Genomic DNA, 26,502 nt, shown 5'->3' with positions numbered 1-26,502 from the left:
TAATGTTCTCCAATTTATGTCTAAGTGGATGCTGTACATTTTCACATTCATATATCTTTGATGAAACTTAAAGAACCATTCCTTTTGGGCATCTTGCTGATATTTTTATTAGACAATGTGAATTCTTGTGTAATTTAAGTACCATGCATCACTTTTATAAATTTATATATGTGGTATAAAATCAAGAAAAGAATTACGGGGATGGTCAAAAGAATTATATGGGTCATAATATTAGACAACTAGCTGAACTACACTAAAATGCTCTAACTTTTTTGAAATATTACTTAATAATGGTTACAAGAATTTATGTTTTCAAAAATAGAAAAAGTAAAATAAAATCTGACTAAAAATGAATTGGTATTCATGAAATGTAGAGACTTGTCTATAGCTGAAGGGGAAATTATTACAGTAAAACTAACATTGCCTGTATTTGATAGAAACCTTTCCCCCACAATGATGTACTCTCTCACCTTTTGATATGCATGGGTAAAACAATTTATCACTTATAGTTTTCTTCCAAATAATGATGATTAACTTTCAGTCAATTTGATTCCAAATCAGTTTTTAATGTTTTCTTAAGAGATATTATTTATGGTCGATTACTTTATGTTAGGAAAACGATAAAGAAATCATGTGAAATTTTATGCTGATTTTCACAGCAAACACGATTCCTTTCCATCTTCTTGACTCCATGCATATCCGATTTGGTCCGGGGATCCATGACATGGTTGAATATATCTCCGGAGTCATGATCAGGAGAATTTGTTGGACCATAAAGGGAAAACTATTCCACAAACAGAGTATACTGGACTCCACATCCAATCAATATATCCATTCCTATCTTGTATGTTTAAAGAGACTGTGTTCCGTTGACGAATGCCAAACGTCATTTTAGTATGCCCCGTAGAAATATCCAAGGAATTATCACAAAGTACTATAACACATAAACACTACCATTATAGCGATCGTTATGAAAGGGGAATCATCTGGTTTGCCATCATTGATTTTTTTGATATTTTCGTTTTCATGCCGTATACCATGAATCAAAGACAAACTTTCAGTTGGCGTTAATAATTGACCTGTTTACTAACCCCAGGGAGCAGTCATTGGTGGTCGTTGGCCCTTCAGGGAGCAGCAATTGTTTTAGTAATCACTCTGATATCCCCCTTAATAACCTTAATCGAGTCGAGAACAATCTATTTTATCCAATAAATGCTTGTTTTTATATTTATGCAACTACATAAGCATCGCTAAATATTGAGTATTCATATTCACATTAAACCATTGAGAATTGAAAAACTATAAAGTCAAGTCAAGATCGTACATATCTCTAAGATTGAGCAAAAACACTAAAGATATACACATGTATACAAAATATTAGACAATATTTTATATTTTACTACACTAAAACTTCATGAGTTAATAATTTTATGCAAAATTGCACAAAATCTCTTGAAATTATTCGTGGGCATGAAATAGAATGTAATTTAATTGAGATGATAGAAATCTATTTTTTTTTAAGATTAACATGTGTAAATTGAATGGTTCCAGGTCACGACTCCATAATTAGCTAGGTGGCACTTTTTATCACCTTTAATCTCTGAGGTTATGAAGAGAGAATCTTTTTTAAGTTCCGATATTGTCTTTTTTTACGCCTCTAAATTAGGTCGGCCATCAAATTTCTGATTAGGTGATAAAAACGTCACAATTTAAGTGTCGAAGTTGATGTTTCGTAACACCAAAGAGGAAATAATTACTCCCATTGGATCTACAAATCCATCAATAATCAGAACAATCGTAATGTCTCAGTCATTATCGGAGTTTTTGTACAATAATTAAAAAAACTACAACTGTAGGAAACTTTTCAAGAGAAACTTTAAATTACTGAATGTGGAAATGTTAGAAATAGAAAACTTATTCAGCTAAAAGTCACGGTTTTTCCTTTCTTTTTTTTTTTTTTAAATTGTTGATCTAAAAATCAAAAAATTATATTGCATATTCAAGGATAACCAGCATTATATTTTATAAAAAAAAATATCTCTATCCAATCATTGATTATAATGATCTATGAATATATCAACAATGTCATTACAAGTAGAATATTGAGATAACACTGAATTCTGTTAGATCAATTTAAAAGATTAATCATTCCAAAGTCAGAAAAAGTCAACCCAATTATATCAGAAAAAGAAACAAGTTAAACAATGTGTACATCCAAACACTAGTATAATTCACATCTGATAGAATACTCATAATTCTTCAGCTACAACATGGTTACCATAGCAACCAATAGAACACAGTAGCCAATGGTAGGCTTGCTTACCTTTTGTTCGGCTGTGCAGGTGAGATGTTGAAGGCGATTTGTCATATTGGACAGAGACTGTTCGAAGGCAGCCACCACATGAGCCTGCAAGTAGAAATGCGCAAAACACTGTTACTATAAATATGTCTCCCCATGATAAACTCCCTAACTTCGGAAACTTAAAAATCAATTTCCTATGTGCTCATTTGAATACTCAGGCCGAGTGGTAATGTTACATAACTGATGATATCTTTTGACAACCTCAAAACAAACTACTGCAATAGCCTGCCAAGTACCACAAGCCTAACCAAACGATGCAGTCTAACTCTCTAAGCAATAGAGGAGCTGTGCGGTACAATGTCTTCTGATGTGTTTGATTTCATTCACTCTGTCCTTCGTGATCTGCCCCATTTGGGCCATCTCACAGGGGAAATATGACTGGGACCCACAGACCTCTCTTCCTCATTGTGACATGGCATGTCCCATGCATGACAATTAATCATTCAATATTCTCATCTTATTATTCCAAAACGTCACACGATATTTTAGTCGCCATCAGAGAGCAGAGCAAGTTAGCTATGTGTAAAATTATGAATTTTCTACAACAGGAAATGTGGCATTAGCAAAAACTTCCTGCATGTGAGAAAAAAACACTTTTTAAGCTATCAAAAACAGGTTGCTTAGTAACCAGAAATATATATGAAATCTTGGTGTATATATACATACTTATGGGCAATAAGAAACAAGGATATATCTGTTTAGAAAAACTAAGTTATTTATGATAACTGAGGAAAAAGATGAAAGTCGACCACACTTAATGAACACCGATACCAGGAATGTTATCATAAAGGTAGGCTAAACATGAAATCCTCCTCATGTTGCTCTGTACCCCATGTAATCTAAGGAATTCCTTGCCAGCATTTAATGCCCGAATTATTATCACGTAAAATGCCTGTATAATAATTTGTGTGTGAGTTATTTTATACTGGGCTAGACCTGTCTTTGCCAGTTAAGAGAGAAATGGTAATTCAAGACAAATTTGAAAGTACAGCCAAAAACCTGTCTATAAAGACCACCCAAGGGAACATGTTGTCACCCCTGGAGTGTTGTCACCCCTGGAGACCACCCAAAACCTGTCTATAAAGACCACCCAAGGGAACATGTTGAGACCCGATGTTGTCACCCTGGATGTTGTCACCCGGAGTTGTCACCCTGAGTGTTGTCACCCTGGAGACACTTTGGAACTCTTCTTATACAAAGGCTGGTGGTACAGTTCATTATGAATTTTCAGGGGTGAATGAGTTACGAAAGAAATGTTAATTCAAAACTTTGATAGCATCGTGTCTGCGCTGTGGTCAGTTTGTGATGCAAGATATGATAGCTCTACATGTTACCCTATTTATAACTTTGAATAAAATGTCAAAGCTTCAGAAAATTCAAAACTCTAATAAATGAAAATTATTTACACCCATCATACATTTATCTAAAAAATCTTTTATTGATGTTATGCAAACACCGATACAATACATTAACTTTGCCACTTGTCAGACTCGAACAAGAATGATAGTGGATATCATCTGCTTGAATGTAATTATTGAGATCTTGGCAATAAGTCATTCAGCTAGTCGATAATGTTCACAATTCAAACTGTTTATTTCCGACACCCGCTATCTCCCGCAGACAGTCTCAAACTCTGAGGGAACTCTCCGGATTACTCGCACACTTCCTATCGGAACACCACCAAATATTCATACATACATAATCCATAGAAATAAATCAATTCATTTCCGTCCCATCATCAACACCAGAGCGTACCACCGAGTATTGTTAATTTGTCTGACTTAGCAAGTAATTACACAGGATACTAGAGGATAAATGTGACTAAGAGACCGGCTTATTTGTAATTCATAACCAAATTCTCTATCTCATTGCTAAGGTCTTGCTTCTGACATCGTATTAACTCAAGAAATCTTGATTTCTACTTCTCTCTAAACTGTCACAGAAAACTTGACTGTTTCACTTGATTGTTATAGCCAATCTGAGAAGCGACTGTAATCAGTATGAAGAAGAATGGGAGAAACGATCACGATACTAATGAAACCGAGAAATCCTATGGGATGTTTTCCGATAGAACTGAAAGCCGGAAAGAGAACAAGCACTCTGTCACTGTCGGAAGAAAAATGGTGTACAGACATGGAAACGAAAACCAAGACAATGCCAACACAGAACGAGATCTGTGAAATCCCTCCTACGACTTGATTTGAATGCATTACAATAGTTTCACAGATTCCAACCAATTAAGCGACCTCTAATTTGTTCAATGCTTCTGCAATCTAACGAAAAAATGGTGCTTTAAAATGAATTCGCTCAAGACCTTGCAATTTAAATTTAACCCCATTTAGCAATTTAAACAAAAAAATTGTTCTTGATTTTTATTGGGGAAACAAATAGCAGTCTTTTACTGACAAATTGTTTTAGATTTTTAATGTTTTAAATCCATTTTCTTTCAGGATAATGAACTGGTGTTTCTTCTAGGTGACTTGTTCTACCAAGAAATTTTAACAACCTAACAATTTTGTAACATCTTGAAGAAAAAAGAAAAGAAGGCATGACTTGCTTGACAGAAATAAGGCTGACTCATAAATATTTTCAACAAGCAAACATTGTTGTATTGGCGACTCCAAATATTTTCACTGTAATAAACATCTTCATTGAATAGATTCATATTAATTTTAGAGAATTTTGAATTATTCAAAACGAAAATAAATAAATAAATGATTTTGGTGACAGAATTCTTTTTTCCAGAACTCTGAAATTGTAATTCTATTCAGAAAGATTATTTTCATTGTATCAAATATCCAGTTAAGATCTAAATCAGTTGAAATTCAATACACATTTTATCACATTCAAAAGTCAATACATATACCAGCAATGTTATTCCTACAAAACTGTTTCTGATTTCGAAGAAAAGTAACACTATGGGATCAAGGCCAAAATTACAGTGGTTTTTGGCTTCACCACAAGCTATTTTATCTGCACTTGAGATTTGCCCTATCGTGGCAATAACCTTTAGGATCAACGATTGTGAGATCCTTAATGATGAACACAAAGAGAACATTCCTCAATCACTCTCAGATACATACAATCAGTATTGTTAAGGGAGAGGAGCTTAAAACACTAAAAAAATCTGGCCTGGATTAAGTAATGAATGATCTGCCATCTGAAATTAGCATCTGACATCACCAAAAAATAACTTTCAGCCGTTTTTTCTCTCTTTTTCAGCTTTTCTGTAACTTGGAAATAATTTTAGTTGTTTTTTCTTCTACAATGGTTAGCTTTTGTTTTATGTGCAGCAATGCGGTCATGTAAAGACTTACCATTCTAAGGAGATAAAGAATAAATATTATAAGCCAGAGTACCCGGAAACGAAACTCCAACTTCCATGGTTATAAAAGTGTCTGGCAACTGTTCACCATGGATTTCAAACTCTAAGAAGTACACAATATCGCTAAACTGCATAGCCAGAACATTTGAAATATTCAAATCATTTGAAGACACTTTTCAATGACATACACACCATACAATGAGGTTCCTGATTAAAATTGAATAAATTTTAAAGTTATCTCTCTTGTTAAATCTTTTCAAGTTATCAAAATCATTATGAAATGAAGAAGTAGATGTTTCACATAAAGAAATATACATGTGTAAGATATTCACGTATATGATACCCTAAACTTCTTTGATAAGTAAATATACAACTATTTACAAACTTTTAGTTTAAATTGTTTAGCTGAATTATCTCCCTTTAATCCTAAACTACTCGAACTTATGATAGGGATCTTGTTAAGCCTTGATGATCATAAATGTTTTTTGGAGACTTTCATCTTCCCCCACTAATCCCTGACAAGTACCCCTGTCCCTGGTTACCAACTCAACTTTATCATAATACGATTCCTTAAAAGCCATTGCTAGCCACTTATAATATGCCACAAAAATTTGGAAAGGCAAGAAGTTGTGCAAACTGCCACTTGAACTGATTGGAACTCGACTACATCAGATAAAATGTGTGACTTATAATGATAAATTTGGAGTAGAGTTTGAGGTCTATAGATTTCAACGATTTTATATAGGCATATTCTAGATTTCTCTTTGAAATAACAAGAGAGTATTTTAATCAGAATTGATATTAGATGTTGATTTCTGGGGTCATATCTAATGAGTTTTACTGAACACTTAGTGCATTATCATCAATTGTACCACAAAACACTCATATCATATGCCCTATTTTGTTGAAGGAAGAGATAAAGATTACAGCTTTGTTGAATGATTTTTTTTTAAACATTTAAAACTTGATATTTGTAAGAATTAGTAGCTAGTGAATGTCAATAAAGAAATTATCCTGCTGACATAGCATACTAGTTGGTGCAATTTTATTCCGACCCTTGACCCCTGTTGAATCTGAACCTTGACCTTGCATACATTGACCTTACATTGATTCATGGTTGTAGTACAAGCGACCCCTAGAATCTTTCTTGACATTTATTTTTCTGACTATCTCTTCAGGTCAGAGTTATCTTGTCTCTGTACTGATACGGGGATACAAGATGTACCAAATCAATCGTTTGATTGGTGGAGACTAACAAACCCTTCTACCTGATTGGCTACATTAGTTCAATTAGTATTGGACGATAACAAGAATGACACCTGGATCAATCTGAAGCCTGTACATGTTTTCTCTGAGCCAGATACCAAGGATCCTGGTCAGTGAGAAAGCTGAAATGGTCCAAAACCACCATGAGTCACTTCTGCTCTTGAAGTAAAGCAGATAAGACTCTAGATAGTGTCTAACAGAGCATGACCAAGATGGCCTGCAAATCGTTGTCATGGAAACAACCAATTGAGCCTAAAATTTACTATTTATTTCTGCATGGTTCCAAGTCCAAATACTGTAGAGATATTTTCATGATTTTGAGGTCACAAAAAATAAATTTCTTGCATTAAGGCAAAATCACAATTTTTTTACCAACAAAATGAAGTTGGAAAGGAATCTGGAAACAAAAAGCATTCTGAATACCAAAGCTTGCATCAAAATTAATTAACAGTTCATTTTCTTACATTTCCTGTGGCATTGCTGATGATTTGATATTGATTATGTGATTTTGAATGGTTTCTTCTACATGAACGTCTACTTCAGGAGACATTTTCTTTCTTGATATACACTAAATAAGAATGGCATTGAAAGTTTTCCCTGCATTTCAAAGCTTACAAGATCATTTAAAAAGACATCAGTCTTAATAACATTCATGGATGTACTGCAGTAAGTTAATTACTTCTTTTTAATTAGATAACAACTAAAGACTTAAATCTGAATATAAAACAAAAATCCATGACTACATTACACCCAGAAAGATATCTAGTGTAATTACATATAATGGCAATATTCATGAACAGATGTGAAATTAGGACAGAGTTAGGCATATAAGAAGCATCACTGGGTACAGGGCTAATATAGTAACGCATACAAACTTGACACAGTTAGGCAAACTGATCAATGAAAATACCATTACCCCAGACAAGAGGGAGAAGTCATTGATTTGTAACTGGCAGTGAGGGAGGGAGGATTCATTGATTTCTTTCAAGTGTAAATATTTTCTTTCCACCACAAACCCCAGAAGTGATCTAAAATGGAATGACGGCGGAATTTAATTCATTCCGACGTCAATTGCTATCTGTAAATAAGTATAATTAAATAGCAGATGATTTCCATTTACTGGATAGAGTTAAAATGAGTTAGAAATACAAATCATACCAATTTCTGTCGGAAGAGTTCCAATGAAATCTGACAGAGCTAATAGGGTTGTGTGTGATGATCAAACTGGAAATAGAAATGGCTACGAAGACAGCTTTATCTGATAAACGGTCACTCTGATAGATCAAACTGACCGTTTCCTGAACACAATTGACCAATTTCATTTACTGAACAAAGCTGACCATTTCAGCTACTGGACACAAACTGACCATATTCTATCTATTGAACAAAGCTGACCATTCCACTTTCTGGACCATGATATAGACACCAGACCAAAAATTATAGAAGAAAGGATGAAAGTATGAAAAAATTAAGGCAAAAAAGGAGAGAGAGAAGAAAATAGAAAGTAAGAGTGGAACAAATCTAAGGTGAATAAAGGAGTAAAATTATGGGGGAATGGAAAAGAGACATGGAAATTAAAGAATATTAGAAGAAAAGGATTGGTCTGGGTGTGCGAAAAGCCTTTAGAATTGCCCTAATACATGGAAATACAACACAATATGGGACATGGCAGTCTAGAGAATGGGGTGAATCCTAATTTAATTCATGCAATATTGCAGCTGACGTTTCATGTCAAAAGCCATCCCATCATGGCACTCTTTAAAATGTCTGCTTTAATGGCTATGTGTACAGTTCTGGTGTTTCTCTCGATTGGAACAAATTTGCATGTTCTACCATTGTTCTATGCCCTATGACAGAACACGATGTTAAAACATCAATAGCAAAACAATTTCAAATTGCACTTCTCCCAAATAAGCAACAATTTCACACTAACTGCACTTCTAAAGATAAGTCATGAATGCACACATTTTTGAGTTTAAAAGAAAAGTTTGCCAGCATGTTTTTTCTCTCTTCATTTTGACAAACTTCTAGTATTGCTGATTTGTTTTGTGAATATAATTTTATCAGAAGAAGACAACGTTATAAGAATTAATTCTCTTTACCATGCAGAATCCTAGACAAAAACATTTCTGCTGGGGGATAAATTTCCATAACATTTATACGATCTATGCCCCACTTGAAATACTATGTGCCCCACTTGGCTTACTATGTATAATTTGGGTGTGTTTTTGTAATTAGGACCCTCCAACGTTCAAAGCATGAAAAACTCCTTCTAGTCAGCTCACCATCAAATTGACCCACAAGGAAAAAAATATTGGCAAAACATGATTTCTTAGTTGCGCCAAGGTCACGCAAGCAGACACGCGTTTCATTTTCGATGGAATTTGTACGTGTTGGATAAATCTACATTATGAAAATTCTTCAGTTGTAAATCGCATTGTCAGTGAGGCTACTGTTTTAGATTACATTCATTTAAACACTTTATTCTGATTTCCTCCGTTTGGGAGATGGAATGCCACGCTCAGCTGTTCGTTACTCCATGTAAGAATGATTGACATACCTACAGGGTGTAATGTTGAGTGTTAAACATTAGAAAAGAGCTGTGAAAATGTTAAACATTTTTCACACAATTTGGGATATACCATAAGATACAGCTGAATAAATACTCATGAAATCAAATTCTATTTTGAGGTAAAAATATATAAATAAATTGCTTTATATTGTGTCGTTAAACAAATCCTTTTAGATTAATAGCATTCCATTTTATATTACGATCTCTGAAATTCACTTTATTTATCACAAATAGACCTACTTCACATTCCTTTACGTGTGAATTGTTTTACTTGTATCAGGAGATATTTAATTATTGTAATATTATGATTTTTATCACAGGTTGTCATCCTCACCTCCACACCCCCCCCTCCCCCACCTTTTTTCAAGTATAAATGAAGCTGTATATGGTCACATAACTAAAAAAAGAAGCACAGAAATGATGTCCAATTTAACTTTAAAAAAATCCTTATTCTTGAAATTTGTACACATTTTCATTTAACCTCAAAGATATATGCAAATTAAAAATATGAAATTAAATGTAAAAGTTAAAAACATTGGTATAAAATAAATCCAACTTTGGATTTTTTCCCGTGTAACTACTTCAAATAGATATTTATGCCCCTCTTTAAAGACTGATGGGTGTCTGCTGAAGTGATGCACAACATTTCTGAAATGATCTGAAGAAGATACACAGAATGCATCATAAAAATATCGTAATATCTATTTTATCAATAAATCATCCTTTTCAGATGCTTTACTCCCTCTTCAAATCTGTGTGAATCACATGGGAGATTTCACATAAACCTGAGAGAGCACTCCTGTAGGAGTAGAGACCGCAGTTTATCTTGTGGTATCTTTAGGTTTACAGCAAACATTTGAAAGACCGAGATGAAATATTAGGGTACGAACAGCAACAGTATACCTATAGTACAATAACCTTTTCTCTTCCCATTAACCTTTGACCCCAGCTAAAGCCAGGCAAAGAACATACCACTGACAGACGAACAGCTATAAATACATCAGAGATGAAAACCAGAAAACAATCCTCGTCCCCTTAAACCATTTAATACATTCATTATTTCTGAGACAATAACTGTAACCCATTCTAAAAATTAGAGAATCCTACATCACCTCTAGCCTCTAGTCCATCACCTTTGACCCCTTATCTCCCTCCATCACCTCTAACCCCACTCCATCACCTCTAGCCCCCTCCATCACCTCTAACCCCTAATGTCTCACCTACTGTATCATTACCCCCTCCACCATCTTTAAGAAAATGTGTTTTTAACATTGATGACAAAGTTAATAATATTCACCAATTCCAGAGATTAACTCCATACAAGGTGATTACGTGGGAGATTATCTAAATGTACCCGTGATATCTCTATATTGTGAGATTATCTCTGCATTAAGAGAATATCTCTCTACCCTGGGATCGTCTCTTTCTCCGGAGATTATCTATGAACCTAGTGACTTGTATCTCAACAGTTGTTACCATACTAGGCACCTGTCCCTCCTCCACAGATTTAGTTTATATCTTTATCACCCTCCCCATTAACGAGTAAAAAACATTAGGGTTTCTTTAGCAAGGGGAGCCCATTAACAAAATGGCAGATTGTAGGGATTTTTTTCTTCAGAAAAAGGAGCAGGAAGGATAAAGTATAATTTCAGGATTTTAATTCTCAAGAATAAAGGTTTAGCTTTTCACAATGATCTGTAAAACCTGTTCCATATTTTAGTTGATATAATCAAGCTAATACATTAACAAGGGCTGCACTGTTGTCAATGAAAACTTGTTGACATAGTGATAACAAATTATCTTACAAAATTTCATCTGACCACATTTTAAAAATAACCGCAACAAAGGTTTTAAAAACGAACCAATTAATCAAAATTAACAAGACAATTACTACTGTCAAAATGAGTTAGAGTGCCTATCATCTACATATTGTTTTTATTTGTTTTAAGGTGTGTTTCGCACCAGACAAACACGACCATTATACACAAACTCCCATGAAACAATAGCCTTAGTACATACTGTTATGCAAAACCTAAACAATGAAACATGGGACATATTGCTATTGGAACTTGTAGTTAATGCATCGGCAGTTCTGATAAAAATATAGAAACATAACAACGGTGCCCGAGAGTCTGAATAGGACCTCGGGGTACAGTAAAACCGATTCTGTGTCATACAATTTTTACACAAGGACTAACTACGTAACATACACATTTCCCATCAATCAACGGGATAATCAGACAGACAACCCACGCGAATGTTATTAAAATTTGTCTACATTGTTTTGGTACATTTTGCGTATCTGTTTACAAGGATTCTGGGAGGATGCTAGTTCTACTGTCATAACATACATGTGTTGTTATGAGAGTGTAATATTCATTGTGTTAACTGTCTGTACCTATTTATGATCAGCCTCTGTATCGCAGATAGAATATTCCCTTACTAACAGTTCCCTTGAAACATCAAAAATTCATGAACAATGAAATGACACTGAAAAACAATGTGCAGTAATTAGTTTATTTATAGCCCAGCCCACCTGGTAATAAGCTAGTTCTATTTTTAGAGTTACAGGTGAGACATGACAGATACACGAATATGACTCATTTTACGTGTGAATGTGACTCCCCGGTTATCTGATGAAGATTGAATCATCAGTGATAGTCACACAGGTGTAAATTACAGGTGTTAACAACACTACAAAGACTTCTTCAAACGGACTTCTTTTAACTTACAAACTATTCCCAGTTAAACCACAGCTATAACACCTGATTAAGATGTAATGTTCCTCAAACTGACACATCTGAGGAAATTTTACACACACATAAATTTAACACCATTTAAGAATCGTAACTACAAACCATATAGCCTTCGTTGACAGCGTAGTCGCATAGCGACTCGTAGTCCCCCTTTTCCTGCATGGTGTCTGTAACTTTGGCAAAGCAAGGTGTCTCAATCTCGTAACATCCAATATTGTATTTTGTAATGTACCATGATATATCCCATCACATCCTTATTAGAACTGACCAATCAAACTCTGACGCTGACCAGGCCTTGTAAGGTCAGATTTCAGTAATCCCTTCACTGACCAGAGATGTAATTGACGTTGACTGCGACGCCGGTGCGACACTGACCGGTGATGTAACAGACGTTGACCGTCACCAGTTCTTATTTCATACAACAATGAAAAGCTTTCACTTTTGTTTATTTAGGGCTATTGATTACGGCTGATCACAACCTCGAACATCTGACAATGGCCCGATAAATTTCCATATACATATACCCTAATGTGGGTAGCCACACATGTATCAGGGAAAACTTGACAGTACCGCTGGACCATCGATGCTAATTGATAAGGAGATGGGGGTTAACCCTCAGGCCAGCTAACCTTACAGCCAAAGTAAAATGTTATATCATATCCACCAATGTTTAAATCCCCACCAAGGTAGTTGTAGTATTCTATCTCCCATCGGCTACTCAGAACTTTTTAGCAGTAGGGTAGGGTCGATATTTAAATCTCCCTCTCTGTTTAGGTGTAGACCAGGTTTTGTTCTATGCTGTTCAATAATGCACCAATCTCACAACGCTTTGTGCCTGTGTAGCATTTTTCACTTAAAGGGGTTTCGTAAACAAAGAGTTCTATAGAATACAGAACATTAATCCAAAACACTCATAGCCAGCAGGCACTTCACACAAATCCTGTACGTTGGTAACATCCATTTGAACAAACTCTCATTTGATTCAGAAAGTTGACTGAACTTTCCCCTATTATTTCCAACACAATGAAACTTTAAACAACCAGGAGTACAATTTGATTTTGTCACAAATGCTCAATAAAACACACTGACATGGCTGAAACAAAAAGCAGTGTGCCATCCACCTAGTGTAGTGGAAAAGTCGACAGTTTTTTGGTAGGAATCCAAAAAAAAACTTATCAGGTAATCTAAAGGTTGTGTCTTATCAGCCCAAAAAGATTAAATCTGATAGCTCCAGTGTCATAACATCACCATCCAGCATCCATCTGAGTTTGCCTGGGACCCTGTCACGGTACAGCTGGTCTGGGCTACCAAACAGGCCCCTTTATTTCCCACTTGTGCCCCTATAGCTTCTGTATAGCTCCTGTTAAGGGCTCCTATAACTGCGGTTTGAGCCCTTCCAAATGTCCTCAATAGGGTCTAAAGCCAGGTGCAGAGCTCCTTACACAGACAGAAACAGGCCCTTCTAGTCACAACATCTACACGAGTCTGAGACATCCATTGGTGATCTTGACATATCTGCTCCCTAGCCTCTCCATCTTGGATTGAGTTGCCGTTTATCCAGTAAGTTTCCAGGCTGTGAATGCTTCAGTGTATCAATAATGATGATTTCCATCCAAACATCAATTTTTTTCTTCAGGGGCTTTTTTTTCTATTTTCAAAGATAGTCACAATCTTTATAAAACAGTTGCTCCAATATCTTTCAGTCTCTATTCCAAAATATTGATAAGTATAAGTATTTTTTATAAAACATTATCAGATATCTTCCTGCTATTTCCACTAAGGCCTATACACAGCCGTCAGTTTTCTCTGAGGCTATTTTTCCAATACACAACTACAGGGCTCAGAAGGTTAGCTGGCTCTGTGGGATAGAGATCCAGTTCTCTATGCCTTATTTATATAAACACATATGTATAAATATGATAAATGGTTGACCGATACTGAAGCCTTACTGGAATGGTACTGAATGGTATATCAATCCTTGAATCTCCAGAGATCTTCTTTATACACACAAAATGACTGAATTTAGAATAATGCATTTTTTCCACTTTTTTTTTGGTTCCAGTTAAATTCCAATATTATTAGCTATATATGTCCTTCGTCTTCTATTTGAGTCCTGAAAATTCAGACTGAACTCCCAGCAGTCAAAGCTGAGATATAATAAACAAACTATGTACTGTGAAAGCCAACCCACATCTGAGCAGACGACAGCAGGTACCCATCCATAAAGTCAATACTCATACTGATCCCAGTCCTACTATCAACTTTTGTAAGCTCCAAGCAAATTTCATTTCCAATATTGCTCCCACAAATCCTTGAAATCTTCCGAGTATACCTTTAGAAAGAAATGACAGACCTTGTATGTTCTTTATACTCTGACTGTATAATGTTTCCTTTTAGTGATACTTCCAATTGTTTTCTTTATGGCAACTTTTAAATGTTCCATAAAATATTGAAATATAGCGTTGTTTAATTCCTAAATATTGTTATTTCTATTAAAGAGTCCAAATATTCTTTAACCATATTGGAAGCTTAGCTCAAGTCAGTTTGGCATATGTCCTCCCTTGGAACAAAACTCTCGACTCCCTCAGCTCTAGCCCTACAACTATAGCACTATCAGATTCTCAACAGAGTTAAATTTATTGTGAACTCTGATGTTATTTTCAGTAAATTCCTACGATCCTGCTGTGTGCCCTAGATAGACCCCACTAGGGGCAGCAGACAAGAAACATGTTTTTTATCTGTCCTTTTCTCTCCCCATGAGCAAAGGCCAGCACCAATCACAAGAAACCACAAGTCGTATGTGACCCTTGACACATCAAAACTCAGATCAAACTGCACATTCGTCAGAGTGCAGTCATGTGACTAAATGTTCTCGTATGGTTCACGATCCTTATCGTTTTCCCTCACATCTGGTCCTATGTCTTGGCATGGCATTTGTTTTTTATAGTTTAAAAAATTCCGAGTAAAATCGGACAAGACTAGTACATTAGACTGCCATGCTGTGTCATTTTCTTCCCAAAACTCTAAATCTGTTTTTGTTATAAAGTTGATACGTCTAATACCCTCATTTGTTTTGAATTCATTAAGAATGTACCAATGTGGAAGTAAATTAAGACATGAAAGAAATCTTCAACATATGGAAAACAGTATGTTACCAAAGCTTTTCTAACTTGTCATGCTGTGCAGAAAATAGCGACAGATATTGAATTAAATTCTCTACAGCTCTTGTGTACAATTCAGAACCGCAGTGGGTATACTTAAAGGTGATTATAACACTAAAAGATGCATGTTATTTTGTGAAAAGCACAAGACATCAGGGATAGGATATCCACAATGTGCTAGTATGTCAATCTTTAAACTTAGCATCATTTGACTGTGAGGAAAATAACAGGGATTGAGAAATCATCCATCTCCTTGCAACGAAGTTAAAATAAGGTATAATTGCTGACTTGCAAAAACTTGTACGATTTGCTATGCTAAAATTTTGGGAAGACAGCTTTGTCAGATTGCACATTCGGGGCCGAGCAGACGACAATTTGTGCTGTCTCTTTGTTCTGTCAGCATGCCTGTGATTCGTAACACATGACAACTGCTGTTGTAGCGAGGGGAAAAAATAAATTGTCGCGTGACTGGCTCTCTTCCGTCATTCATCATCAGGTGAAGCAGGGATTGAAAATTGAGAAAAAAATATTAATAATTGCATTCCTCTTTTAAAATGAAGCTTTTACAAAAGACTGAATTAGCACTGTGGTGAGACGTTATTACAGTCTTTCACATAAAGCACATGCTGGTTTTCTATAAATGTTGAGATGCTTTCCAAATTTTCACGATGCCTCTGTATAATCTTGTGAATTGCAGAAAAATCTCATTATCTTTATTGATTAGTCGTATTGGCAATAAATCCATCCAATCAACTTGCTTTGTGAAGTTTCCATCCAGGTAAGAATATTGGGAGCAGACGACACCTCAAGTAGTAAAATAAGCCCACACAATTCACTGAATTATGTTTTCATTTATCTGAGGACATCACAGAGAGCAGATGGCAAAGTTTTAACTATATCTGGCTGATAAATCAAACAAAAAAGATGTCATTTTCAGTGAAATTTTGTTGCTGAATAGACGGTTTAATATTTAGGCTATATTTTATTGTCGGGAAGTCAGAGCTCTGAAACATGTGGCTTATAGGCAATTACCTTTATTTTCGCTGAAGCAGCAGACATATCAGCAATTTCATTTTTGTTTAATTCTCCCCTTAGTCATACATACTCCTTCAGACATGTTTATTGATGTATTTATCGAAAATAAAAGCTAAAATCACACCAAAATTCCTGTAATGGTGTTTTTCCCTAAGAAACCATGGAGCATACCATCGTTTATATCACTGAAATAGGCAGACATCTTGACGTTTGTGCTATTGCATTATTTCTGTCGTAAGCGCTGAACAGGAAATGATATTTGTACATCCAGTTGTTTCCGATGTTCAGTAATATATCTGTAATGATACCTATTAAGATCTACATTGATATCGAAAACAAAATAATCTAAAAATCTGTCACATATTTGGTACAAAGCGGAAATTGAACTGGCAAAGAATGAGTCAATCATGTCCAAACTTTTGTTTTGAGGTCCAGCGAAAATCTGTCCACAAAATGGAATTCTAAATATTAATGCAGTCAGCATGTCAAAAATGTGTTCCGACACTTGGACCGACATTTGTGAAAATCATAAGCTTCCCCAGACTACCATTATGGGTAGAAGCTGGCCATGTATTTTTCACACAGTCACCAAATGGTGTCTGGATGTCTGGTATTCGGACATGCACAACGCTGGTGGTGGAAGAAATGAGACGAGAAAAAGCATGCCCCATTGCCAACCATTACAAAGTGAAATCTGTTCTTAATAGCGTATTTATCTTCCAACAGTAGCCTATAATGTCTATTTTTTGGCATTTGGGGACGGTGTGGGGAGGGAAGGGATGAAATCTATGAAGGAAAGGTGTTTTTTGCTATAGAAAGTACAACGAATCGAACAAAATTAATAAAAAGATCGTAATTTCTCCAAGGTAAATATTTTGGTATGTGTGTTTGAGACAAGATGAGTTGAAGTTTGGTGTATAGTTGATGTGGAACGTTGTTAAAAAACACACGACTGGTTACCACCAACACTTAAGTGATATACCAGTATAGTTCCAATACTCAGATAGTACAAACTAACTATATACCTAAATGATATCTCCCCAAAGTCTGTAGTCAGCATATATGATGTACCAAATACTTATTCTGATGGTCTGCTGTCAATACTTCCTAAACCCTACTGGAATTAATTACAATTAATATATAATTAGCACAAATTAGCAAGAATGCCTCAATTACAACAGTAAAGGTTAGAGGTGAAAAGGTCACCTTACAGCCTCACTTTAGAGTATGTTCACCTTGTATTGGTTTCTATTGACTACATAAAACAAAATTAGCTTCTACACTCACTACCCTTAAAGACACATTGAACTGTTCTCATTCTTAGACTGGACCAGTTCATTAGGAAATTTTAGGGGTAACTGGCTTCTCTCCTTTTAATACCAAACCTTTTATGTACATTGAATATAACATTTACCTTGATAAGCATATATACATATATATTTACTTATACGACGATTCTGAGTTATAACAAAAAATACATTTGAAATCATAAATATCAGACCTTCAAAAAACAAAATTTGTATATCTATTGTAAAATTTGTCTACTTTGTAAATATATCTTCTAGACTGACATCTACAACTGACTTGAAGATGAGGAATTTTAACCATGTTTTGTATAATGGAAACAAAGGGGATGCTGTAACGACAGTTTTATTCCAACGAGGTGAATTTCAATTAAGTCAGACATTAAATTTTGCCTAATTTACGATCAGCTGACAAAAGGGATCTCCGAGAATTCATCCATCTTGTCTTTAAACCACATAAAACCACATCTGGCTATACAGTGATATGCATGCAATCTTCGAGAAAACGATCATTGTTCACATGAGCATGTGAAATTCAATGCATATTTATTTTTCTTGATTTTTTTTTCCTTTTCACCTTCTCGGCAAAGATCAGCGATGAAAGAGTACATGAAATCACATTTCCCACAAAATTCTGTGAAAATTAATGAAAATAGTGGCAGCTAAATCAGAGAAATAAGAAACAATGATAAATCATGAAATGGAATATGGCAAGATATGTTATTTTGGTGAATTGCTCTGAAATTAATGCTTGGCATTTTGGGAAGGTGTGGTATGGATACATTTCAATTCCAAAACAAGATATGTACTTCTCCAATTATGATGGATCTAAACTATTAACATGCATACAGAGGTCTATGTATACAAAATGATGTGATTATTATTTAAATTTGAAAATCAATGTACATGTATATATCAAATATATAAGAATTTCAGTTTATCTAAATATAATCTTAATATACCATTTTCCTGAATATGTCATTCGTAATTTGGAATATGTTTTCTTATCCAGTTTAAATGAACAAAATATTTACATTATAATATAAGATAATTTACCATTCTCTTGAAATATATACATGAAGGTTTAATTTGGCAACAAGTTATTTTCTGAAATGATTACACTGCCAACTGATTCGGTAACAATTCATCAAGTCTAAATTTTTGCAGCAAATGATGACAAAGCCAAAACTGCTTTCCATAAATTAAGCCGTAAAAAAATCCTAAATCATTTGCCATGATTCCATGTAACCCAAAAGTATTTTATTAAAATCCCATTGGCTGGCTTATATAGCATATAAGAACACATCCATAATATATAAAACCCTCAATGATTGGCCAATAGAAATGCTTCCCTTCACCAATTTGACAAAAAATTTGTAACACCCTCACTGATTGGTCCATGATTTTTTAATACGTCCCTGGTGATTGGTCAAAGGATTTATGCATGCAAATTAAAAAGTATATATATATATACAGTACAGGATGACAACACAGGGTACTTACTCTTTTGACCTATATAGCAGCAGAAACATCAACAGAAAGAGAGAAAACATTAGTAAGGGTAAGATAAACACATATCATCACTATTTACAGGACTATACAAGGTACAAGCAAATTATGTGGCACACGCTACAAGTTAAAAGGGTATCAAACAGGTTAAAACAAGGCAATATTAGTACAGGAAGGAAATTAATTAGAAAATATAAAACTTCATAATTATAAAGAAATCTAGGTCATCAAGGCACTGCAATACATTAACGATCGATCAATCTTGCAAGGTTCCAGGTCTGGTTTTTTTGTGAGTCAGACAAAGTTTTCTTATAACAATGAATTATTATGAAAAATATAAATGCTTGTAGATTAGCAAAATGATTAATGTTACAAAAGGTTTGGTCCATCTGAAAGTCACAAAGTATGGAAACACAAATATTGAAATAAAGAGATGACTGCATGTGATTGCAATCAAGATCTTCATCTCACAGATAAGTTCAACGCAGTGACTATACCAAACATCTAGGGCACTCAGATACATAACTTGGACACTGGTCAAAACTATCTTTATAGTTTCAGTTAGTGGAACAGTTCTGGACAATATACATACATAGGTAATGTTAGGCATCAAACTTTTATCTATGTATATGATCCCCCTGAGATCTGTACCCACAATCAAATCATTAATGTGTACCTATATGTCTGTTACCGTGGCGATACCTCCCTGCCATTAGAATGGACTTTGTATAATAGTCTAACAAATAGGTACAAGGTCCCATTGGGATATTGGCAGGGCAAAAAAACTGGTGAATGTATATCTCTGGACGGCAATACATCCTCTGGGTAAGAGAATATATATCATGGTTCGAGGCTATACAAAATCTCTGGGCTAGAGAGTTTATATCAGGGTTAGAGGCTATGTAGAATCTTCCTCTGGGTTCGAGGCTATAACATATATATGTCAAAAGTCATCAGTGAAATTAACAATGATACAACCATGGTTCATCTCTTGACAAAACATATGTGTCACTTCCTACTGCATGGTCGCCACAAATCTTTATAGAGCACAGCAAAAACTGTCTACCCAAGCATTAAATTACATGGCACATGATGGCATCTCATTGTCTCTCTATTCTGATTTTAACTTTTTGTTTTGTATTTCTGTCATGACTCCATTACTTAAATCAAATTATAATTTGTATTTCATTGAATTTCATGTCATTATTAAAAGTGAATCATCCCATACATCTGAAACACTGCAACATAGTAGACAAGGACTCTTATCTAGTATATCATAAGCCTAATGTACTGTAGGATATAATCACATATGTCATCCCACCTAATTAACACTAATCAGTTTGCAATAAATGAATTTATCAATCACGTTGTTCTGGACAGTTAATGTGCAATGCTTCAGGGTAATATAATTATCCACCTGCATAATCAATATGCGGTTAGTTCAATCACAAATAATCCCCGGTTTTAAAACATTTCCATACACTGATCCATCAAAAGCCTGATTATGATTATAGATCAACAGTCCATGGAGATAAATATGCGGTTAGTTCAATCACAAATAATCCCCGGTTTTAAAACATTTCCATACACTGATCCATCAAAAGCCTGATTATGATTATAGATCAACAGTCCATGGAGATAAATTCCCCCTCCCCCAGGCCCAGTCAGATTATCAAAAGATTCAAATTTAACTACAACCAATCAGAAAAAAATTGCTGTGATTATCTCCCTTTAATTATATAGAACTCCACAGTTTAGGATTATCTCCCCTTCCCTCCAGATCAGGATTATATCCTTTTCCTCCAAGCATATCTTTCTGACATAGAAAAATCTGTTTATATTTTCTCCATGTTCTGACCAACATCTACTTTCCAACCAGCTGTCGGATATCCTAAAGTACTGGATTTATATTCTTTAATCCAAATTAGATTCACAGGCTTGCTCATCTTCTTGAAGTGAGGGAAATCCAATATATCTTCAACACTCAGACAGGATATTCCCATTACAAGGATGCTAAACTTGGATCGAAAATTAATCTAGTAGGCGTCTTTAAATCTGGTGTATCAGGCCTGCCAGTCACATAGGTACTTAGTATAAAAAATATGTACTTCTGAAACGGACAATCTGGGGGAAAACCAAATCTTAGTACTGAAATGTGTACTATTGAAATGGACATAGCCTGAGAAAAATTAAATCTGTTAACTGCGAAATTGACAATCTGGGGAAAACCAAACATAAGTATATTTCATATCATTCTGAATGTTAAATTATCTTATCTTTCTTCTTCTTTCTTAAATTTACAATTTTGAGTAGAAAGACAAATGTCTGTTGGACATAAATGACCCCATGTGCATGTAAAATCTGCATGGGACTGGATCAGATGCAATGCAACAGCATGCAGCCGAACCCATCTGACTCTGATAACACTAAATGCCCCCTCATTTCATGCCAAAAGCACATTCAGTGATTCGGTCTTTCAGAAACAAACTTGAATGCGGAAGCCTTTCCAATAATAGTGTACCTGTAATACTTGTTAAGTCGATTCATGCACACAGACTATAAAGCCTAGGAGAATTATGAAAATATGTGTACATATGGAGCTGTTTATCTTCCTACACAAATAAATTCCAGTCTAGCTCATTAGAGAGTTTTGTTATAATTAATGAAAGTCGTTATGATATCAACAGGGCTTCTTCAGAACAACATGCAACAGGCTTCTGGAAAATTTAATGTTTTTATGATAATTAACAACATTTGATAAAGATTTTTTTTCTGGGGAACGTATTCATGAAACTGCATCACAGGTATGTAGAGACTTAAAAAGGCTATAATATCACAAAATACCGGTAATCTTAATTATCAAAAGTGTGAAGGACTTGTTATGAAAGAAATAAGAAATTTAGATTTTTATCTCATTTTTTTTTTATTTCAGCAACGACAATGATATGTCTTATTTTTAAAAACTCATAAATTACTCTCTCTTGCTTTCAAATGAAATAGTAAATAACTTTTAATCAACTTTGTAGAAACTTTGCCTTAATAAATGAGATTTCTAAGCGTAATCTGAAAACGATCAAGGGCAATGCTAGTAGACATCATAAGATGTTTATTTAATAGTAAAGGTAGACAATTCAGGGGCAATAACTCAATTAATTAAAAGTGTACAAAGAAGGCAAATCAACGTTCAATGATAAAATAACCATATCATAACACAGGTATATGACAAATGAAGGGAAGAATCATGGGAGTAAACAAAATAAACAAACACATTTCTCTGAAAGATAATGCGATGAGCGCCTGTACACATGATATAGGTATGAATCCAATATCTATATGTGGCTGCCAAGAAGCTGGAATCTTATCTCTATCAGCTGAAAAGCATATCACTACCTGGGCCTATTGCTGAAGTCTTTATGAATTTTGAGAAGATAAAATAATCTTTATTTATCATTAACATAACTTCTGAAATATACACCAGTTTATTTGTCAGATCTCTTTCAGATACACCAAAAACAATTCACAAAATTCTAACAGGGAACGAAACAAAAACATCTTAAATTTAGATGTTTTTATAAGGCAAAAATATATGCTGTCCAGATCTGTATGACTTTAATACCTAGCCCAAACTTCATCTACCTTGGCATATCAAAAATCTGTCAAATTTTCGTTATATTTTGGAAGCTTCCCAATTTTCTTTCCTATTTTGATATCTTCCATCCAAAGGCCGATATCTAAGATGTTTTTTTCCCTCAAAAATATAAAACTACAAAAAAAATGTCCTACATATGTTTCATCTTTTCAGCTTCAAGCTTCCCCTACTAAATTTACAACACCCTGCAAGGAGAAAAACTTTAAGAAGATAAGGCATATTTCTATCCTATTTTAATCAGCCCTAGTACAAACTTACATGTACAAAACACAGAAAATCCACCAAAACTCGGAGCCAAAGGCACAAACAGGCCTATCAGGCGTTTATACATTAAAAGCTTTCCTTTGTAGGAATTGATCTTCTAAGCCTCGTTTTGGGCTGACCCCTGTTAAATTGTAACAATATTAACACATTTCGAAGATTATCTTTAATTCCATCCCCAATAAAACTCTCATGATCTCCGACTTACATTTTAAAGCTTCCTTTGTAAGCATCTATTGCTGATCTCACTCATACACACTGAAAATCCCCAACTTTATCTTCCGTTTTTTACTGTGACCTTGATGTGACCTTGTCAGTCTTGACAGTTTAAGTTTCATTGTTTGACTGTAATGCACTAATTACCAAGTCCAATATGCTGTTGTATGGTGGAGAAGTATCTGTAATTGTCAGTAAATCAAACTAAAAGGCCTGCACTTCAGATTGAGACTCTTGTGATATGGGAACAGATGATTAGCCCTCTTACTTCAAAACAGAAGAGCTTGTCGATATGTTGTACGCGGATAGAAATTCTACACAGGGCCCAACTACTCAAATTATACATGCATTGAGAACGACAATAAACAGCTAAGTAAATACTAAACATACAAGGACCATATTGATTTTTTTCTGGGGTTATTAATGAAAGACCTAGATCCATTTTTATACAAGTCCAAGAATCATAAAAACAACTCTCTTCCTATGGACATTTACAAGGACTGACCAATCCTATGGGACGCCAATCATTGGTCGGGGGAGACCCTGATGGAGTGGTCCTTAAGAATGGCTTATGACATTGAGAGGTCAATAATATTCTAATGTAACCATGGTGATTCATACGATATTGAAACCCTGTGTCATTACATCAAGATCATATCCAATGTTATAAGTAGCTAAATAGTCAACCTCACTGTAGCACCTGTCGATTTGTTTATTTTCTTGCTTAAGCTTCTACTAACAGTCAGGGCCAACAAAGGATGTGCACAGTTTAGGAAGTGGATGAAGACTGGAGTTTTAATCGAAAAACAACCAACCTACAATCGGTACCTAGCAACTACTTCACTTATGACCCAGATATGGTTCCCTCTTATTTTCCTAATTGCTTCAAGGCTATGTCCTCAACAGAAAAAGTATAACACACATTAAAACATAATATCCCTGATTGACTTTTTATCAACTTGAAGTGCGTTGCCAAGGTAACACATGTATTATTTTGTATTATCAACTGAAGAATGGCCAGAGTTAATTACGCGCTAAACCAACAATCAAAACCGTACATCCGGACTGATAGCTGATATAAACATTTATCACATTTTCTTTTGTTGTTTTTCCCCTTTTCTTAAGATGTTGGCACTGGAGTGTAAGCAATTTCTTAGACTTTTGCACATACTCAACCAACCAAAAAAAAGCCAAGTTCGAAATTAAAACCTACTTATTGGAAACCTTCCAATCAATTTTTTCAAAAATTTCATTTCAACCAAAAGGAAATGTATCTTCCAGGCATAAATATGTCCCTGCCTCCATATGAAATCAAAGACAGGGCAGGACAGGATGTGACAATGTGATGGACCTAAATGATTCTGCATGTCCCCAGTTTCACAGAGAGGCTTGATACAAATCTTTGAATTCCACAGAACTCCTCAAACTTATCTACATTACTCAACAAAATTTTTGTTAAGAATCCATGCAGTTGCAGCTATGGTCCTTCATAACAAAATCAGAGAAATTTTCAATTGCTTGACATGATTCTAGTAATCAATGGTGCGGTCAGATTTGAAGCCCAATCATTTGGGTTGGAAATGACCCCAGAGATGCTGATAAATCAGGATGTGTCTATAGAAAAGGGGGAGGGGTAGGGGGATTAGGTCTGGATCAATATCTTCTGGAAACTGCTATTTGTACTACTGTCAGACCATTACTTGTCTCTAAAATAATAGGAGGAAGACAGAAGCTATTTCTGTTACGATGTTTTCTTATTGTCAGGAAGTTTTCTACACTTGTGTGTACCTATGTCCTGGTAAAGTACAATATCGTTTAATAGATCATGCTGAAATCAATACTCTTTACAAACAGAGGCCACCATTTTTGCTACAACATAATTAAATCTTTTGATTACGCAAGTAATTGATTTTGTGGTAAAATGGTCCTAAATGAGTACACGTAGCTGTCTTATATTTATAGACAGTTATTTCGAAGATAAAATTACATTTGTGTAAAATGACATCATGTACTTTTTAAAAGTATGTGTGACAGATTGCTGTTTGAACAAATAAAACAGATGGTACCATGTTTTAATTAAAAATATTATAGGCTTAATTAGACAAACACTGTCCGACTAATTGATTTAATTAAAATCTCAAGGCTAAACCTATGGTGACATCAACTTGAAATTTCAGGGTATGGATTATCTGCCCTTAGTCCATGTATAGCACCCATTACTGTTAAGATGCAAATGATCTCTCCTTAGCAATAAAGAATATTCTACAAATTATGTCCCCTTTTCAATACAGAATATTCTACAAATTATCTCCCCTTTCCAACGGAATATTCTACAAATTATCTCCCCTTACCTATACAGAATTTCCCACAATTTATCTCCCCTTGCTAATAGAGAACATTCATTTGAACAATAAGACAAATGAAAAGTCTGGAAAACTAAAGATTACATCATAAGTTACAATTTAACTGTTTACTTTAAGAAGCTTTCCTGAATAAATGTCATGAAATTTCGGAGTGTCCTTTTTATCAAACATCTATAGAGCTATATATCTATTAAAAGTTAAATTCAAATTTTGGTTTACATTATTTTTTTGAGTTAGCATAAAGTTTAGCTACTATCTTTACATGTCAGTGTTGAAGAAATAAACATATCTCAGTGATTAGAGTACTATGAGTAAGCACAAAGCTATACACGATTCTGTTGTTTTCAGTTAAAATCATCACCCCCATATGGAAGATCTCAATCTGTTGGAGAGACTGATACATAGGGCTGGTGTGATAGAGAGTGACATACAGACCATAACAAACACACACACAATGTGTACAGTCCATGTGCCACTACAACTTGTACCTTTCACCAGAACCTGTTTCAGATGTGATCTTATCACAGGTCAAACACATCCGTTATTGTAAAACATTTATCACAACAAACTATTTAGTCCATCAAGTTAGCTTAAATGCATCATCCTTTAATTTACTGACGTTGATAACATTATTTTGACGTAAAATGGTTTTGGGTTAAATGATTCTGTTAAAAGATGCAATAAATGCCTTTTTATTTTTTAATGTCACCAATTTTGAAATTA

The 26,502-nt window shown here is 34.7% G+C and overlaps 1 protein-coding gene across 9 annotated transcripts in view; it reads right to left on the bottom strand.

Moving 5' to 3' along the window:
• Nucleotides 1-26,502, bottom strand: part of LOC138326489 (neuron navigator 2-like) — a 458,029-nt gene that overhangs the window by 19,044 nt on the left and 412,483 nt on the right. For all 9 annotated transcript variants that reach the window (XM_069272611.1, XM_069272601.1, XM_069272590.1 and 6 more), the window contains one exon: nucleotides 2,324-2,407. In XM_069272611.1, coding sequence (XP_069128712.1) covers nucleotides 2,324-2,407 — 84 coding nt within the window. The remainder of the gene's footprint in view (nucleotides 1-2,323; nucleotides 2,408-26,502) is intronic.

Source organism: Argopecten irradians, chromosome 1, assembly GCF_041381155.1.
Source record: "Argopecten irradians isolate NY chromosome 1, Ai_NY, whole genome shotgun sequence".
Lineage (NCBI taxonomy): Eukaryota > Metazoa > Mollusca > Bivalvia > Pectinida > Pectinidae > Argopecten > Argopecten irradians.
The sequence above is the reverse complement of the archived record's forward strand: the minus strand, read 5'-3'. Positions and strand labels throughout refer to the sequence as shown.